The 20,044-nt window shown below is 42.7% G+C and overlaps 1 protein-coding gene across 1 annotated transcript; it reads right to left on the bottom strand.

The window, feature by feature from the left end:
* Nucleotides 1-1,393: 1,393 nt before the first annotated feature.
* On the bottom strand, nt 1,394-19,529 carry LOC118394901 (protein FAM102B-like). Its single transcript, XM_035788543.2, has 11 exons — nt 19,137-19,529; nt 15,162-15,282; nt 14,906-14,935; nt 12,269-12,385; nt 11,615-11,661; nt 9,141-9,247; nt 8,863-8,958; nt 8,421-8,664; nt 7,999-8,135; nt 4,787-4,850; nt 1,394-4,560 (listed from the first exon to the last, which is right to left on the bottom strand). The coding sequence occupies exons 1-11, from the start codon at nt 19,280-19,282 to the stop codon at nt 4,518-4,520; spliced, it is 1,152 nt and encodes a 383-aa protein (XP_035644436.1). The 5' UTR covers nt 19,283-19,529; the 3' UTR covers nt 1,394-4,517.
* Between the last annotated feature and the right edge of the window lie 515 nt (nt 19,530-20,044).

Below are 20,044 nucleotides of genomic sequence, written 5' to 3'. Positions count from 1 at the left end.
TGCTCTGTCGGAGCTAGTAACATAAGTATTATGCTGCTCTGTCAGAGCTAGTAACATAAGCATTCTGCTGCTCTGTCGGAGCTAGTAACATAAGCATTCTACTGCTCTGTCAGAGCTAGTAACACAAGCATTCTGCTGCTCTGTCGGAGATAGTAACATAAGCATTCTACTGCTCTGTCGGAGCTAGTAACATAAGCATTCTGCTGCTCTGTCGGAGCTAGTAACAAGCATTCTGCTGCCCTGTCAGAGCTAGTAACATAAGCATTCTGCTGCTCTGTCTGAGCTAGCAACACAAGCATTCTACTGCTCTGTCAGAGCTAGTAACACAAGCATTCTACTGCTCTGTCGGAGCTAGTAACAAGCATTCTGCTGCTCTGTCGGAGCTAGTAACAAGCATATTCTACTGCTCTGTCGGAGCTAGTAACAAGCATATTCTACTGCTCTGTCGGAGCTAGTAACATAAGCATTCTACTGCTCTGTCGGAGCTAGTAACAAGCATTCTGCTGCTCTGTCGGAGCTAGTAACATAAGCATTCTACTGCCCTGTTGGAGCTAGTAACATAAGCATTCTACTGCTCTGTCGGAGCTAGTAACACAAGCATTCTACTGCCCTGTTGGAGCTAGTAACATAAGCATTCTACTGCCCTGTTGGAGCTAGTAACATAAGCATTCTACTGCTCTGTCGGAGCTAGTAACTTCTGCTGCCCTGTCAGAGCTAGTAACACAAGCATTCTACTGCTCTGTCGGAGCTAGTAACAAGCATTCTGCTGCTCTGTCGGAGCTAGTAACAAGCATATTCTACTGCTCTGTCGGAGCTAGTAACAAGCATATTCTACTGCTCTGTCGGAGCTAGTAACATAAGCATTCTACTGCTCTGTCGGAGCTAGTAACAAGCATTCTGCTGCTCTGTCGGAGCTAGTAACATAAGCATTCTACTGCCCTGTTGGAGCTAGTAACATAAGCATTCTACTGCTCTGTCGGAGCTAGTAACATAAGCATTCTACTGCCCTGTTGGAGCTAGTAACATAAGCATTCTACTGCCCTGTTGGAGCTAGTAACATAAGCATTCTACTGCTCTGTCGGAGCTAGTAACATAAGCATTCTGCTGCTCTGTCGGAGCTAGTAACATAAGTATTATGCTGCTCTGTCAGAGCTAGTAACATAAGCATTCTGCTGCTCTGTCGGAGCTAGTAACATAAGCATTCTGCTGCTCTGTCGGAGCTAGTAACATAAGCACTTCACCTACTAGAACATCTGCAAATCTGTGTACGCAATCAAGAAACTTTAATTATATATTTTTTATAGCTGGGAAGGAAGAGTAGGCAACAGTTTAGCAGAGGAAAGACAAAAAAACACGATTGAGCAAAAAAACATTGTTTACTAAATACATGGAATTGTTTGATTAAGATGTTTTATTGTCACATACACTGGATACGTGCAAGGAAATGATTTGTTATTCTTTTACAGAGTACTTTACAGTACAACAGCATGTGTTTGTGAATTGGGATACAGTATTGAAATAACCATCTTCCAACATTTAGAAAATTAAACAATGTGGAACCAGCACTTGCAACATCAATCTACAGAAATAACCAGAAAAGCAACTAACAAAGTAGTACACCAACATCATAAAGACATGCTATAAAAAAGTTTGTGGTAAAATTGACAAATAAGAAAAAGTCATTAAAAATGTTACATTATGAAAATCTGAATACATTTTTTTTCTCTTCTCTAATCTGTATTAATACCGATAAAATACACACAGTATCAACATACACAAATACATTCAATTAGCAGACCAGTTGTTGTGAGGTTGAATGAGGCAACACTTACTGCATCATGGACATAAACTCCACAAACAATATTTCAACAAGGCACTAAACAAAAGGTCACATTTGGCCTTGCAGATGCTTGTCAGAACTCTAGCATCCTGGTTTGATCACTGTACTTGACTGACTCCATTTTTCCTTGAATGAACCTAACCGGGCCCCACTTTCCACGAGCAAAATATCAACAAAAGGTTCACTGTCCCTAAATCAGTTTTCCCTCCTACTTACTACTACAGAATCAAAATAAGCTTTCTGAAAAAATAAACATCTGATTTGATGTCTGCACAAGGAGGCCTCTCCAAATACTCACAAATACAATTTGGTAAATCAAAGCACGTGAACTGTTGGCAATACTGGGATCATAGTGAAGCTCCTATATAACCGTTTTGCTGAGGATTCAACACCTAAACACCAACCTACAGGTCTGTCTAGTAACTAATCCAGTTACAAGGACATCGTCAACTCCATCTGATGTTAACACTCCTCCTCCCTCTCTCTCACCATCTGGCACCATCTGGCACCATATACCGCTGCTTATAGAATCTTAATTCCCGGCTCGAGTCTTCATGTATAGCTAAACATACTGTCAGTTCCTCTTTGTTCACACGACAGAATCAGGCACCTGTAGGTCGATGACATCACACAACCTGTGTGTGTATAGTTCTTTAGTCAGTTTTAAGGTCATTGTGGGAAATGATCACATTTTGTCAGTTAAAAACACCTGTGCGCACGTGTGGAACACCACACATTTGTTAATTTTTTTATTTGTTGATAAACTGATCCATCCCTATACTTTCAATGCATTTTTCCGCAAAAGGTAGATAAACTGTTGCACCCCAAAAAAATTGCTGGGTCAACTTTGTTTACTTCTGTCCTCCACTACACCCCCTGCACATTTTACACAGTGAACATGTCAAGCAGCAACATACAACTGTAAATTACAACATACCTCCCAGAGTAATAACCTAGAACCATTTGACTTCCATTAAAAAAAAATCACAAGCCCTTTTTGTTGTAAGAGCACAGTATTCTCCTACCGATCTAAAAATGTTACATAAGGCCTGCAGGATTGAAACACTACCCCCTCTGGATAGAGAGAACATTATATATTATATAGTATTCAGACCCTTTGTTGAAGGACCTTTCGCAGCGATTACAGCCTCGTATCTTCTTGGGTATGACACTACAAACTTGGCACACCTGTATGTGTGGAGTTTCTCCCATTCTTCTCAAGCGATATCAGGTTGGATTGGGAGAGTCGCTGTACAGCTATTTTCAGGACTCTCCAGAGATGTTCGACTGGGTTCAAGTCCGGGCTCTGGCTGGGCCACTCAAGGACATTCAGCGACTTGTCCCGAAGCCACTCCTGGGTTGTCTTGGCTGTGTGCTTAGGGTTGTTGTCCTGTTGGAAAGTGAACCGTCACCCCAGTCCGAGGTCCTGAGCGCTCTGGAGCAGGTTTTCATGAAGGATCTCTGTACTTTTCTCTGTTTATCTTTCCCTCGATCCTGAATAGTCTCCCAGTCCCTGCCACTAAAAAACATCCCCACAGCATGCTGCCACCACCACCATGCTTCACCGTAGGGATGGTGCCAGGTTTCCTCGAGACGGGATGCTTGGCATTAAGGCCAAAGAGTTTAATCTTAATTTCAACAGACCAGAGAATCTTGTTTGTCATTGTCTGAGAGTCCTTTAGGTGCATTTTGGCCAACTCCAAGCGAGCTGTCATGTGCCTTTTACTGAGAAGCATTCTTCCGTCTGGCCACTTCACCACAAAGGGGGAGTCTGGCCCTTCTCCCCAATTGCTCAGTTGGCCGGGAGGACAGCTCTAGGAAGAGTCTTGGCGGTTCCAAACTTCTTCCATTGAAGAATGATGGAGGCCACTGTGTTCTTGGGGACCTTCAATGCTGCAGACATCTTCTGGTTCCCTTCCCCAGATCTGTGCCTCAACACAATCCTGTCTGAGCTTTACAGACAATCCTTTCGACCTCATGGCTTGGTTTTTTGATCTGACATGCACAGTCAACTGTGGGACCTTATATAGACAGGTGTGTGCCTTTCCAAATCATGTCCAATTGAATTTACCACAGGTGGACCAACCAAGTTCTATAAATATCTCAAGGATGATCAATGGAGACAGGATGGACCTGAGCTTAAGTTCGAGTCTCATAGCAAAGGGCATTACTATTATTCTCCCCAATTTCTTGGTATCCAATTAGTTACAGTCATGTCTCATCGCTGCAACTCCCGTACGGACTCGGGAGAGGCGAAGTTCGAGAACTGTGCGCCCTCCGAAACACAATCCAACCAAGCCGCACTGCTTCTTGACACAATGCCCACTTAAACCGGAAGCCAGCCACAGTCGGCTGCGACAAAGCCTGGACTCGAACCCAGAATCTCTAGTGGCACAGCGCCTTAGACCACTGGACCACTCGGGATTCAGTAGGTAAGGTATTTCTGTTTTTTAAAAACCTGTTTTCACTTTGTCATTATGGGGTATTGTTTGTAGATTGATGAGGAAAACATTAGAATAAGGCCATAACATGTGCGAAAAGGAAAGGGTCTGAACACTTGCCGAATGCACTGTATATCCTCCTCTTTCTTCTCAAAAACAAGCTGACATGAACCTCAGGTCACCTTCTTCCTTTAACACTAGGGGAAGCAGTCTCACATGTCCGCTCCCCCTGGGGGCTAGCGTTTGATCACCACCTGCTCGTAGGGCCCAGCCCCAACCCTGAAAGAGAACACCAGACATAAACACATGTTACCTCACCAGCCAAAACTCACACAAACAAGTGAAAGGGCATTACTGAACAACTCTTCACAACCAACAAACAGTCTATCAATCAAATATTCTTTAACTATCGATTGGCCCTCGTGCAGTTAAAAAAAAGATGAAATATCAGTGACAGTGCCTGTTGTGTCATTCTATTTCTGATGCATTAGGTAATGTCACCAACCTGGTGTGTTGGCTGCCCAGCGCCGTGCTTCCACCAGGACCAACAAACAGCTTGAGCCCCTCCTCTGTAACACGCAAAAACAAGTAAGTTACTGTCAATCAACGCAAGGTTGCAGCGCTGCGAAAATTGCTTAGGAACCAACAATGAGCCATCTAAAAATAAGTGGTTATTGACAAGAGTGTTATTCACAATGAGAAAGAGGCATGGCATAGTGGGACTTTGCTTTAGCAGCAAAGAACTAGAAATGTGTTACTTCAAAATGGCAAATATAGTAATCTGTTAACCCATTAGTCTAATCCATGTCTAAACCAGGGGAGGAGGTTTCTACTAAACTATAATGAATTGTTTTAAGAATGTCATACCAAGGATCATTTTGCTATTTGATTTCAAATTTTAAGACCCCTTGATGTATCGAAAAAAATGACAATTATTTTATGGAAAATCTGATTTGGCCTTTACTGCCCATACAAACGCATTGAATAACAGATTCACTACAACATCAAATTGATCAGAAATACAGTGGAGACATTGTTAATGTTGTAAATGACTATTGTAGCTGGAAAAGGCTGATTTTTATGGAATATCTACATAGGCATACAGAGGCCCATTATCAACAACCATCACTCCTGTGTTCCATTTGCATGTTGTGTTAGCTAATCCAAGTTAATCATTTTAAAAGGCTAATTGATCATTATAAAACCCTTTTGCAATTATGTTAGCACAGCTGAAAACTGTTGTGCTGATTAAAGAAGCAATACAACTGGCCTTCTTCAGACTAGTTGAGTATCTGAAGCATCAGCATTTGTGGGTTCGATTACAGGCTCAAAATGGCCAGAAACGAAGACCTTTCTTCTGAAACTCATTAGTCTATTCTTGTTCTGAGAAAGATCTCATACAACGCTGTGTACTACTCCCTTCACAGAACAGAGCAAACTGGCTCTAACCAGAATATAAGGAGTGGGAGGCCCCAGTGCACAACTGAGCAAGAGGACAAGTACATTAGAGTGTCTAGTTTGAGAAATGCCTCAACTGGCAACTTCATTAAATAGTACCCTTTAAAACACCAGTCTCAACATCAACAGTGAAGAGGCGACTCCGGGATGCTGGCCTCGTCACTGTCGACGTTGAGACTGGTGCTGAGAGAAGGACAGTATACAGTCTAGCCATACTCCCAAGTACTTGTATGAGGTGACTACCTTAAGCTCTCTAAACCCTCAGAGGTAGTAATCATACCGGTGGGGAGAGGGGCATTCTTCTTACCAAACCACATGACCTTTGTTTTGGAGATGTTCAGAATAAGGTTAAGGGGCAGAGAAAGCTTGTTGGACGCTAAAGAAGGCTTTGTTGTAGCGCATTTAACACAAAATGCTGGGAGGGGCCAGCTGAGTATAAGACTGTATCATCTGCATATAAATGGATGAGAGCGCATCCTACTGCCTGAGTTATGTTGTTGATGTAAATTGAGAAGAGTGTGGGGCCTAGGTTCGAGCCTTGGGGTGACAGGCAGTGGCTAAGACAGCAGATGTTCAGACTTTATACACTGCACTCTTTGAGAGGTGGTTAGCAAACCAGGTCAAAGACCCCTCAGAGACACCAATATGCCTTAGCTGGCCCACAAGAATGGAGTGGTCTACCGTATCAAAAGCTTAGACCAAGTAGCAGCACAATATTGCTTGGAATCAAGGGCAATGGTGACATCATTGAGGACCTTTAAGGTTGCAGTGAGACATCCATAACCTGAGCGGAAACCAGATTGCATTCCAAAGAGAATAATGGACATCAAGAAAGCCAGTCAGTTGATTATTGACAAGTTTTTCCAACACTTTTGATAAACAGGGCAAAAAGAAATATACCTATAAGTTAAGACCAGCCTGATCTCCCCGTTTAAATAAAGAACAAACAGTGGCTGCCTTCCAAGCAATGGGAACCTCCCCAGAGAGGAGAGACAGGTTAAAAAGGTTGGAGACAGGTTTGGCAATGATAGGGGCAGCAACCTTAAAGAAGGGTCTAAACAATCTGAACCAGATGTTTTTTGGGGTCAAGTTTAAGGAGCTCCTTTAGCACCTCAGACTCAGTGACTGCCTGCAGGGAGAAACTTTGTAGCGGGGCAGGGGAAAAAGAGGGAGAAGCATCGGGGCTAATCGCATTAGAAGGGGTGGGAGATGAGGAAATGTTGGACTGGCAAGGAGGCATGGCTGAGTCAAATAGGAATCCTGACTTAATGAAGTGGTGATTAAAGATTGTCAGTAACAACCACATCATCAACATTAAGGGACATGGGATGCTGTGAGGAGGAGGGTTTACTCTCCAGGTCTTTAACCGTTTTCCAGAACTTCTTGGGGTTAGACCCACAGAGAGAGAACTGCTCCTTAAAGTAACTAACTTTGGCCTTCCAAACTTTGAGCACACTTATTTCTCATTTGCTGTGTGCCGTGCCTTTCGCCAAATGGAATTCTTGAGGTGGAGTAACTCTGCAAGATTACGGTCGAACCAAGGGGCTGAACCGGTTTATAATTCTTATTTTCTTTATGGAGGTGTGTTTGTTAACAACAACATTGAAAATATCAAAAAAGAAGGTTCAAGTGTCTTCGACAGAGGGAATCAAGCTGATTCTATACCAATTTACAGAGGCCAGTTCATGAAGGAATGCTTGCTCATTAAAGTTTTTTAGCAAGTGTCTATGACAAATCGGGACATGTCATTTCACCAAGCAGCCATTAAGAACACAGGCTGTAAAGCAGTGATCACTAAGGTCATTACGGAAACCACCAGACTGATACCTATCAGGATTATTTGTGAGGATAACATCAAGAAGAGTAGCCATTTCTGGGTGTTTGGAGTCATACCTTGTGGTATTGGTAATAGTCTGGGAAAGATTTAGGGAGTCCCATTGTTTAGGACTTGGTCAGGTGGTTTAAGCATGTCCCAGTTTAGGTCACCAAGCAGAACAAATTCAGACTTAGTGTAAGGGACCAGGAGAGAGCTTAGGGCAGGTAGGGTACAGGCCGGTGCTACTGGTGGACGATAACACCCGGCAACAGTCAACAAAGAGCTATTTGAAAGTTTAATGCTTAAAACCAGCTAATCAAACTGTTTGGGGACAGACTTGGTGGAGACAACCAAGCACTGAAGGTGATCCTTGGTAAAGACTGCCAATTCCCCTCTGAACTAAGCCTAACCCTCTGAATTAAAGCCAGGGCTTGTGAGCGTACCCTCAGTGCTGGAGTCCAGTAGACCGTGGCTGAAGTCCTGGCTCTGGAGGATCTTATCCACAACGTCGTCCGCATCCACCCGGGTAGCATCCACTCTCTTCAGCTGAGACTCCACTGAGTTCTGCTTCATCAGATGCCTAAGGCACACACACACACGTAAGACAAAAAAACATCCACTCTCTTCAGCTGAGACTCCACTGAGTTCTGCTTCATCAGATGCCTAAGGCACACACACACGTAAGACAAAAAAACATCCACTCTCTTCAGCTGAGACTCCACTGAGTTCTGCTTCATCAGATGCCTAAGGCACACACACACGTAAGGGGAAAAAAGCACTGGTGGATGAGATGGAAAGAAAGACTCCTGTTGATTTACATTGCGATACTCATCTCTGTTCTTTCAACAAAGTATGTGAATATTACCTGCTCAGTCTCTCGGAGGCAGAGCTCTTTGCGGGGGTGGGGTGATATTCAGGCACGGGGAAGTAGGCACAGGTGATAGAGACCGGGGGTGTAGAGCGGGCCTCCTTCTCCCCCCTCTCAGTCCCCCGGTCCTCTCTGGGTTCAAGAATGCTTGCAATGCCCGTCGAGGCGGAGCCTGCTGAGGGGTTCCTCTTGTGCGTGAGCTCTGATAGGCTGGAAGAGCGCGAGTGACCTGTGCTGTAGCCTATGGGGAACGAGTAGGTAATGTTACCCTCCACACAACAGAGACACAGATTTCACAACAAGAACCATAACTTTGACAGCAAGCTATAGCTTTTCAGACATTCATGCCTACTGTTCATATCTTATTTAGTTCATGACACAAGTCATAGCCTTTTCTCATCCGCATTTGGTTCAGACGAGGCGTGTAGCTACTAGCTACCTGAGACTTTGGACTGTTGGCTGGCGTAGCTGGACGTTCTAGAATGGCCACATGCTCCCAGTTCATCAGGAACAGATACACACTTCCCTGGGGGCTCTGAGCAGGAGAGAACAGCAGTACAATATTTTGGCAATGTCAATACACAACATTAGCACTAATGATTACTGATTAACAGGGTTTAATCCTGCAATCCTTGTAAATCAAAGTGTTATGTGTACAGAGCCGGCGGGAGGTATGTGTGTGTTTGGGTGTGTGTGTGTGTGTGTGTGTGTGTGTACCTGGGACGGCGAGGCAGGGTGTTTGTGTGTCCCCTCCCTTCCTGTCTTCGTGGAGACACTCTGCCTCAGCCTGCTGAAGGCCCAGTTTCATGGCCGTGGACGGTGGCCTGCAGGGACATTGTCAGTCACATCAACTGCTTTCACTGACTCGATCAGCTGCTTTACAAACAACACCATCTGTTCCAAACCTACTACTCCCTACCATGCATGGTTGTTGATTGGTTTGAGTCTTTAATTTGTTTGTCCAAATGGTTATTTCAAAGTCAGTGGCTGAATTGAATACATGTTAATGTAACATCTAAAGCCATAATTGGCATATCCATTTAAAGCCATTTTTTTTTAAATGCAAAGTTCTTCTGTGGAACTGGAACATGTGAATCATATCCTATCAGAAGTGCTGATCTGTTAGCAAGAGGATTTTATGAGCCGTATCAGTTTAGCGGAGCTTCACGTTCTTCTTTAATAACCCCACTTTCACAACACAGGAAACCACCAGGTCTCACTTCTTTTATTTCTAAGATGAACGGGTCTAACTCAAGATTGGAGAGCGGGTGGACTCACATTACATACCAGAGACCAAATGATATACAAGAGACAGAGACCGTGAAAGTGAGGGAGAAGAAGAGAGTGGGAGAGACATTTAAAGAGAGACACTGGGAGGAGACAAAGTTAGTCAAAGGACCAGTGCAGTCAAAATTCTGTTCTTGCTGATAGAAACTAAAACTGTAAAAGTGTGAGAAAAAAAAATGTATCAGTGTTATTTCCTGATTGTATTTTCAACCAGCAACTATCTACACAGGACCTTCTAAATTCAGCCTGTTTGCACGGGCGGAAGTTTCAGCTTGCCACCACATCAAATCTTATTTGTCACTGTGAAATGCTGAATACAACAGGTGTAGACCGCACTGTGAAATGCTGAATACAACAGGTGTAGACCGCACTGTGAAATGCTGAATACAACAGGTGTAGACCTCACTGTGAAATGCTGAATACAACAGGTGTAGACCTCACTGTGAAATGCTGAATACAACAGGTGTAGACCGCACTGTGAAATGCTGAATACAACAGGTGTAGACCTCACTGTGAAATGCTGAATACAACAGGTGTAGACCTCACTGTGAAATGCTGAATACAACAGGTGTAGACCTCACTGTGAAATGCTGAATACAACAGGTGTAGACCTCACTGTGAAATGCTGAATACAACAGGTGTAGGTAGACCTCACTGTGAAATTCTTACACGCCCCTAACCAACAATGCAGTTTTAAGAAAAAAACGTGTCAAGTAGAAAAATAACACAGCAGTGAAATAACAATAGTGAGGCTATATACAGGCGGTACAGTCAATGTGCAGGGGCACCGGGTGGTAAATTGGTTAATAATAGACCAATAAATATTCTTTATTTATTTATTTGGATCCCCATTAGTCGACGCCAATGGCGACAGCTAGTCTTACTGGTGTACATTACAGACAAAATACTTTAAAACTAGCTGTTATTGGCAAATTTGTAAGTTTCCCCTTCCCTTCTACAGAGCTCTTACAATACTCCCAACACACACATTGTGTGTGAGTCACATTCTGTAGGAGGAAAGCTCAGTAAAAGACAGACACACTCTGTGGGGGACACCGAGGAACACTGAGGCACACCAGAACTTCATGATTGCATGAAAGCTTTCTCCCAGAATCTCTCCACTGTGTCATCAGAGGCATTGGCCAAGGCAACCCTCCCACACTCCCACACTCACTGCATTAGTGAGGACTGATTCTAAGTCCATTTTCACCCCCTCCTCCATGGTGAAATATAAACGTTATATTCCATTCGGTTTCCTGTGGGATTCAGACAATAGAGCGACGTGTTCCGAGAGAGAGCACTGGGGCGGTGCAGTAGAGTGTGATGCAGTGTGTGTGTGTTTGTTTACGAGGGTGTCCAAAGGAAAGGCGCCGCCAGGAGTGTGTGGGCACGTCATGCTCAAATCAGTCCTTTCTAACAGACAGAATCTGTGAGGAAGTTCTCTTATCATATCGAAACAATAGAACTCTTGCTATTCATTTTCAACAGGAGAGGTTGGTTTGATTTGAGTCCACAAGTATAACTTGACTTCAAATTGTTCATGTGGTGCTGAGGAAACTGTGCCAACGCTTGAACTTTCACAAACACGGGACGGTAATTAACCCCCTGTGTTTCTGTGACTCTGTTTCATAAAGCCAGAGATAGCAGCCGTGTCTGGGTGTACTCAGAGACAGGATGCTGAATGCATATGTAGGTTGGTGGTTTGCTCTGTGTGTCTGTGGTCTGGCCAGATGCAGACTTCTGTCTGTCACATCAATGTTTCCTACTTACCTTCACTGAATAATGGGCCAAAACTGCATTCATTTCCGATAAGCTAATCCTGCAGTTGTACCACTGATCCAAAATAAGTGAAGTGCAACGCACCAGAAGGATGGAACAAAGACGGTAATGAAAGGTGCACTTACGTTTTAAAGCAGGGGTCCCCAGACATGAGCAGTGTACTAATGACAACCTGTGACAGAGGTGACAAAAACAATGTCAGCCCAAAAAAAATGGCAGCACGGCTCATGCACATCCACAGGCAATACGAAATAGGATGAAGTGATCCTAGACCTGTGTCGAAGTACAAATTCTACCCGAAGCATGTACAATATACATTCATGACACAGGTACTTCTCCAATATCACAGGCTCAGAGGTGCCCGTCTTCACGTACATGTTAGAGCAGTTGCATCATTAGAATACCTAATCCTGAATGGTGACTAGGGGGCCGTGGAGGGTGATAGCTAACCATGTGCTTACTCCCAATGTGTGCCAATACTTGGGTATGTTGGCTATGACCCAATACTCTCACATGGTTCCCTTCCTGGTCTCCTCTCCCTCATAAACACTCATTAGTGAGACTGGATAGCTGACGTTGTGTAGGCTAATCCGTGTATTTCTTTCATCTATCCAGTCCTTTAAGAGCAGTGATCCCTGTGTAGACAAGTAGGTCTCCTCATTCTAGAGTCATAGGACAGAGCCAAGTGGACTAGGGCAGAGGAGGACAGACTCCAGTGTCATACACACATCCTATACAGTAGATGTTTTGGAGGCTTGTCTAACTGTACTGAAGTGTACCTTGAGTATAGAGTTGTCCTGTCTGGAGTTCTTGGTGTCGTAACCCTCTAGTAGGCATCGGCGCGTCGTTCTACCAGAGCCAGCAAACTCTGACAGGTTCAGGTCAGCAAAACCCAGCTGCAGAATAGAGAGAACAGATCTATTCAGGTTTATGGTAATTGCTTTTCAGAGCCTCAGTTCCATAGAGTTCTAATACAGAGCACTCTGTTTCTAACAATCACATCTGTAAGGAGCTATTGTAGTGGTCTTTAACCATTACATTCAGAAGCCGGTGATTGTCAAGCAAATAACTCCTGGTAATTGACCATTAACACATTTAGCACCTCCTGGCTTCCACGCATAGCCTACTTATGTAGACCTTTGGAACATCTACATAACATTTTAAAAAGTCTTGTACATCCATGTAATATAGCCTACACCTTCACAATAAATCCATTATTTATTTTAGGTCTAAAGAAGCATGATAAAAAAACGTACAGAATAGCGGTTAACAAAGAAATAGATCATTAATAACTCTAAATGAAGCATATAGGAGCAACTTAAGTTGTTCTACAAACGCTAGGCTCTATGTTTTGATTTTTAATACATTGTAAGGCTGCATGACGCGACTAATGATGATTTGAAAAAAGTAGCTTGAAAGGCATGAGCTCTGCTTTGTTTCTTTGTGCAGGCTGTACACACTTCATCAGTCTCTCATTCACAATTTATCAAGCACTTGATAATGCCTCAAATTTCACGGCGGCATCCCCTTTGTGGCCGTAACACAACCTAAAAACTTTTTTAAAAATCCATGCCTTTTGCGGCTAGTGGCCGTTGTGCCCTTGGCCCGGAGTGCTGCGTTGTGCTCTTCACCCCGAGCACTGCGCGCTCCGAATAGCCTCTCACTCACATCTCCATCACGTGATCAGGTCTTTCTCACAGGCTACAAGTGAAGACAGACACATCGGGAAGGTAACTGCGCACCTCCTTATCCAATTCCGAGGTGCATATTGAAGATATTGGGAAAAACTGTCCACAATTACTTTGTCAGCCAACAAGTTGAGTAGGCCTAATGAATAGCAAAAGTCCTAGCTTATGTCAATCTACTATCACCATAGTACAAAAGTTGACCTATTCTGTGAGAGAAATAAATATTCCAAACAGTCTGGGGACATTAATACAACCACTAGCATTAAAAAAAAGTTTTTTACACAATGTGGCTGATGCAACAGATCAGAACACTAGCTTAAAATGTTGATAAATTATTATGCTATTTATTCATATTATAAGCGCAGCAATGCGTACATGGCACTAGCCATGCTGTTGTAGGGGTCTGTCTAACCCAGCTGTAGTTAGTAGTGGTCAGTGTCTCTTTCTTAAAAGAGTGTGAATGTTCTATTAGCGGGGAAACACCATTATCAAAAATGACCGCAAATGCGATTATGCATGTAATGGCAATTTCTTATGCTGGGTATCATTCACAAGTTATGATATATAATTCACACTTAGGCTAATATTGTCACTCAGACTATTCTTGATTTAATCTTGTACTAAATACTATATGTGTGAAATTTGTTTTGATTTAGAACGGACCATTATCATGTACCTGTCTCGAAACAAGGGCAGCGTAAAAAAAAAATGCATGTCATCTATGCACTTAAATAGCGAATAGTGGACTCTTTTCCCGTGGTTCATTTTCATGCCAGTCAGGTAGGCTATGATACTGTTGTTAAGAAAAGCAATGTGCTTAATATTAGGAAAGTTGAGAAATAAATATATTAGGCCTAGTCTATAGAAAGCTGATGGGATCCTCCTCTATTTAGTAGAGGCCATCACTCTGTTTTCTAATGCAATTGCATAGCCTATTGAAACGTTGCACAACATCGACTATCATGAAGTGTTTGATTAGATTTTCCGATCACATTTGCATTGATGTCAGAGTGATTAGAGGGACAATAGAGTGCTGAGTACCAGGCAGTTAGCAAGTTTGGTAGGCTACTAATGACCACCAGCAGCATCAGAGCCAAGTCTTGGACCAAGGGGCTCCTTCACAGCTCCTACCCCCAAGCCATAAGACTGCTGAACAATTAATCACATGGCTACCTAGACTGTTTACATTGACACCCCCCTCCCTTTTTTTTAAAAACTGCTGCTACTACTCCCAGTTTGTTATCTATAGTATGCATAGTTACTTCACAAATGACCTCAACTAACCTGTACCCCTGCACATTGACTCGGTACCGGTACCCCCTGTAATAGCCTCACTATCGTTATGTCATTTTCTTGTGTTACTGACAAGTGATCGCCGGTGTGGCAGTAATACAGTCACCGCAACAGCCCTACTTTCAATATACTTCCCTTTTAAGAATGAGTCATGCGGTAGTGACGTCATTCTTTAGTTATTGCCATATAAGGATTAATGACTGCTTAAGGACAGATAAGTGTTAAACAGCAATCAGTAACCAAAGACGGAAGTTCGCAGTAACAGGCTAACTATACTCTTTAACCTCACCTTTACTAACAATGGACAAGTTACTTTCAGGCGGTGAATGACTAACTATGATTTGCATTATGATAAGAATGCTCTGTTATGTATGTACTTTAAAATGTCAGCATGCCAAGATGGTCATTGACTGAATTCAAAAGCAAAAAGATTACCTTGGCAAAGGTCTTTCCACCCTTCATTTCCTAAAATGACAAAAAAAAAAAGTGTTATCCATCAAACAAACAATCCTTGTCTGCTACAAGTACATCTCCACATTCGATCTCAAAACACAGATTTTGTAGCAATAGTCTTAAGAGTGATTGACATCTTGACAGCCTGTAGTTGACCAAGTGGTAGACATATTTTAGCAGTTGAACTTGACATAGCATTCACATAACTTTGGCAGCATTGTTGTAGTGAGTCCTGTACCTTGCGCACAGACACCCGACACACACAGGGGTCCAGTACTCCTGTCCCAGCGTTGGCACTCATCTTACACAGGAAAGAGAACCTCTTCCTCCAGCACACACAGTTAGCCTGGACCTGCTCCCTGGAGAAGACAAAGTTAGTAGCAGTACAATCAACAACAAAAAAACAGAACTGTGTGACAGTTGATTGGAATGTTTAGGTACAGTACACATTCATCCCCTGATCTGATTAATGGCTAAGATAAATCTAGGCTGTCAACAAAGAACACAGTCAATGAGAAGATCCTGTGTGCGAGAGATGAGACATGGAACATAAAAGCCTTGAAGTAAAAACAAACTTCCCCATGCTCTTTCCCTTCCTATGGAGTAGTCTCACATAAATAGATGTAGGCTAGGCTAAGTGAATTATAGATTTGTGACGGCAGTGTTCTGCGCTTCTGGCCCCTCACAGTGACAGAAGTAGGCTCCGGGAATGAAGAACACTATGCATTGGCTCTTTAGAGCAAGTGATATGTAAGGTGCTTCAGCATTAATGCAGGTGAAAAACTTTGTTGTATTCACGCATGACTATTTCGCTTTGGATAAGAGCATCTGCTGAATGGCATATATATGTACCATTCAAAAGTTTGGACACCTACTCCTTCAAAGGTTTTTCTTGATTTTTACTATTTTCAACATTGTAGAATAATAGTGAAGACAAATATATTAAATAACATATATGGAATCATGTAGTAACCAAAAAAAGTGCTAAACCAATCAAAATATATTTTAGTCTTCAAAGTAGCTACTCTTTCCCTTGATTACAGCTTTGCACACTCTTGGCATTCTCTCAACCAGCTTCACCTGGAATGCTTTTCCAACAGTCTTGAAGGAGTTCCCACATAATGCTGAGCACTTGTTGGCTGCTTTTCCTTCACTCTGCAGTCCAACTCATCCCAAACCATCTCAATTGGGTTGAGGTCTGATGATTGTGGATGCCAGGTCATCTGATGCAGCACTCCATCACTCCCCTTCTTGGTAAAATAGCCCTTACACAGTCTGGAGGTTTGTTTTGGGTCATTGTCTGTTGAAAAACATTGATAGTCGCACTAAGTGCAAATCAGATGGGATGGTGTATCGCTGCAGAATGCTGTGGTAGCAATGCTGGTTAAGTGAGCCTTGAATTCTAAATATATCACAGACAGTGTCACCAGCAAAGCACCCCCACACCTCCTCCTCCATGCATCACGGTGGGAACCACACATGCGTAGATCATCCGTTCACCTACTCTGCATCTCACAAAGACACGGCGGATGGAACCTAAAATCTCATTTGGACTCATGAGACCAAAGGACAGATTTCCACCGGTCTAATGTCTTTTTCTTGTAGTTCTTGGCCAAAGCAAGTATTTTCTTCTTATTGGTGTCCTTTAGTAGTGGTTTCTTAGTAGCAATTCAACCACGAAGGCCTGATTCATGCAGTTTCCTCTGTACAGTTGATGTTGAGGTGTGTCTGTTACTTGAAGTCTGAAGCATTTATTTGGGCTGCAATGTGAGGTGCAGTTAACTCTAATGAACTTATCCTCTGCAACAGAGGAAACTCTGGGTCTTCCTTTCCTGTGGCGGTCCTCATGAGAGCCAGTTTCATCATAGCGCTTGATGGTTTTTGCAACTACACTTGAAGAAACTTAAAATTTTCTGGATTGACTGACCTTCATGTCTCAAAGTAATGATGGGACTGTGAATTCTCATCTCCACAGAGGAACTCTGGAGCTCTGTCAGAGTGACCATCAGGTTCCTGGTCAACTCCCTGACCAAAGACCTTCTCCCCCGATTGCTGTTTGGCCGGGCAGCCAGCTCTAGGAAGAGTTTTGGGGGTTCCAAACATCCATTTAAGAACGATGGAGGCCACTTTGTTCTTGGGGACCTTCAATGTTCAATGAAAGGTTTTGGTACCCTTCCCCAGATCTGTGCCTCGACATGGTCCTGTCTTGGAGCTCTATGGGCAATTCCTTAGACCTCATGGCTTGGTATTTGCTCTTACATGCACTGTCAACTGTGGGACCTTATATAGACAGGTGTGTGGCTTTCCTAATTATATGCAATCAATTGAATTTACCACAGGTGGACTCCAATAAAGTTGATGAAACATCTCAAGGATGATCAATGGAAACAGGATGCAGCAGAGATCAATTTCGAGTCTCATAGCAAAGGGTCTGAATACTTATGTAAATAAGGTACTTCTGAAAACCTGTTTTCACTTGGTCATCATGGGGTAAGAATATTATTTTTTAATCCATTTTAGAATAAGGCTGTAACGTAACAAAAGGTGGAAGAAGGGAAGGGGTCTAAATACTTTCAGAATTCACACACACACACACACAATTCTCAACTGGGTAACGGTTAGACTTCCCTCATAGAACATTAGAGAGAGTTCAAGGAGTGGTCGAACAGACATCGGCTGTCGACCAAAGCAGACAGGTATTCTAGTAAAAAGGCTTTTAAATAATCACATCACTCAGTGCCGCCTTCTCCATTCTTTCAACTCAATCACACATTCAGTGACTGAGGAGGCCAATGGCCTGTCGGTGTGTGTGTTCCAATGAGCCTAAGGAAACGTATAATATTAATAGAGCAGAAAAAACATGTTTCTCTAACAAGATACTCAATCAAAACCTCTTCACAGGTTAAAAATAACAAGACAATGGCTTGAGTCATGGCTACGTACAGTATGGTACATTTACATAATTGGACAAATGCAGGCAGTTCCTCTGGGAATGCCAACCGAGTCGAACATTAAGAGCTAGCACGTGCTCCAGTTGTGTCCACTACTTTCCAGTGACTGACTCATTTAAGTGCAGTCCTACTCAGTGCGGTTGAGTGGCTTGACATGTGAATCTCTTAAAATACCACAAGGATCCGTTGGAGCTGTTAGATCAGTTCTCTCTAGGGAAAACAAGTCTGTGTGTTCAAATGCTACGGACAAAGTCCTATCCTGAATTCTGAGGAGGGGATGTTCCAGAGTCTAAACAGGAAGGAATGGTGAATGGGTAACATGAGAGAAATGAGTTAGACGCTGTTAAACGTGACTTGACTGATCCAATCTTTAACTGATTCGAAACTAGTTTTTAGACAATATATGTCTAGCCATCTCAATGGCTCTGGATCCTTGGAGAGCAAGTAGTTCTTGTTGCATCAACTGATGTTGAGTGGGATAATGAGGTTTTAGGTAATGTATGGGACACCCTTTAAAAAGTCTCATATGATGGGGTTCTTGAAACATGTTACTTGTAAGAAAAATATACATTTTCCAGCAAAGTGTTGAATGTGTGTTTGTTATAGAGTTCACTATGCGTAAAATCTCCCAAATGTAAAATCTCCAAATGTACCATGAAAACAGGGTTGGATTGGGGATTTCCACGTTTTTTCAACTAGTCTGATCAATAAGACCCTAGCCAGTCTAAACTAGGAGATATTAGAATATCGGTTTTAACAAAATGATAAGCAAATCCATTACTTTTCCTTGGCATTTCAGAGTGGGAAATGGAATCTAGCGAACGTTAATACTGACCTTAAGTTGCCAGACGTTTTAAGGTAGGCTACATAAAATGTCAGATATGACAGAAGAAGCAAGTCATGTTTGACAGTGGGCCTCGTGACTGAGGGTGTTTTGCTGTGTCAATCACTCACTCAGAACTAGAAGGCAGACGAGTTACCATGGAAACTACATCAAAATAACACACAGGTAGAAATACCAGGCTACATATTGAATAACGTTAATACACGAAGAGAGACATTGTTAGCTATTAACTTACACACAGCACATTATTCACATGCACCGCACTGTCTTCGTGACTAAGCTAGCTAGCTAGCTAGAGGGTGAAGTTAGTTAGCTAACTATAGCTGCTAGCTGTATCTGGCTAACAATGCCACTACTGCCAGCAGTTATCGCTCTCACCTCTCTGTACGCTGCTTAAAAATAGGAAAGACGTTCTTACCGAGAGGACTCTTCTGTAAAGCCACGGTCTAGCAGTCGTACTTTGCAGAACAGGACCCCGTTAACAAAGGGAACAGAAGATAGTTCGTCCAACTCGAAATCTACCTTAAATTTGAATTTCTTTTTCTTCATCATAATGAACGACATTATGCTAAAGTAACTTGGTGCCTAATTATAATAGTAACTATAGCTAGCCAAAAGTCGAGCTTCTTGACTGTCACTTCTCCCACTTGTCACTGGCTGTCTGAGTTCATTTAGCGTTTGACGTTGAGTTCAAATACTTCTCGCCCCCGTACCTATATCTAGGGTTGATGAGTAGCAGAGCGACACGGCGCAGTGAGTGTTAACACTAAAGCGACAAGCGACCATTTGAGAGGAGGCGTTCTCGTGCATGTTCAAAGAATGCAAGTAACGAGGGGTGGAGTTAGGGTAGATAGCCCGTCCACTCTGTTGCACTTCTAGAACCGGATACTGACAAATAAATGACCATAGGACATCAAATCTCATTTTATTGGTCACATACACATGGTTAGCAGATGTTATTGCGATTGTAGCGAAATGCTTCTGCTTTTAGTTCCCGACAGTGCAGCAATATCTAACATGTAATCTAACAATTCCACAACAGCTACCTAATACACACACATCTAAGTAAAGGAATGAAATAGGAATATATACATATAAATATATGGATGAGCAATGACAGAGTGGCATAGGTAAGATGCAATAGATGGTATAAAATACAGTATACACATATGAGAGGAGTAATGCAAGATATGTAAACATTATTAAAGTGAGTTGTGATCAATTTATTAAAATTATGTCAAGTTTGTATGTAGGCAGCAGCCTCTCTGTGTTAGTGATGGCTGTTTAACAGTCTGATAGAAGCTGTTTTTCAGTCTCTCGGTCCCA

This window comes from Oncorhynchus keta, chromosome 15 (assembly GCF_023373465.1).
Source record: "Oncorhynchus keta strain PuntledgeMale-10-30-2019 chromosome 15, Oket_V2, whole genome shotgun sequence".
Taxonomy (NCBI): Eukaryota; Metazoa; Chordata; class Actinopteri; order Salmoniformes; family Salmonidae; genus Oncorhynchus; species Oncorhynchus keta.
Note: the sequence above shows the minus strand (reverse complement) of the source record. Positions and strands in the feature narration are given on the sequence as shown.

Excerpts from the sequence above, each read along its gene's own strand:
- LOC118394901 (XM_035788543.2), bottom strand. The coding sequence starts at position 19,282 with ATGTCGTTCATTATGATGAAGAAAAAGAAATTCAAATTTAAGGTAGAT. Across the intron at positions 15,283-19,136 it reads TTTACAGAAGAGTCCTCTCG|GGAGCAGGTCCAGGCTAACT; the intron begins GTAAGAACGTCT and ends TGTCTTCTCCAG. Across the intron at positions 9,248-11,614 it reads GGGGACCCCTGCTTTAAAAC|GCCACCGTCCACGGCCATGA; the intron begins GTAAGTGCACCT and ends ATGTCCCTGCAG.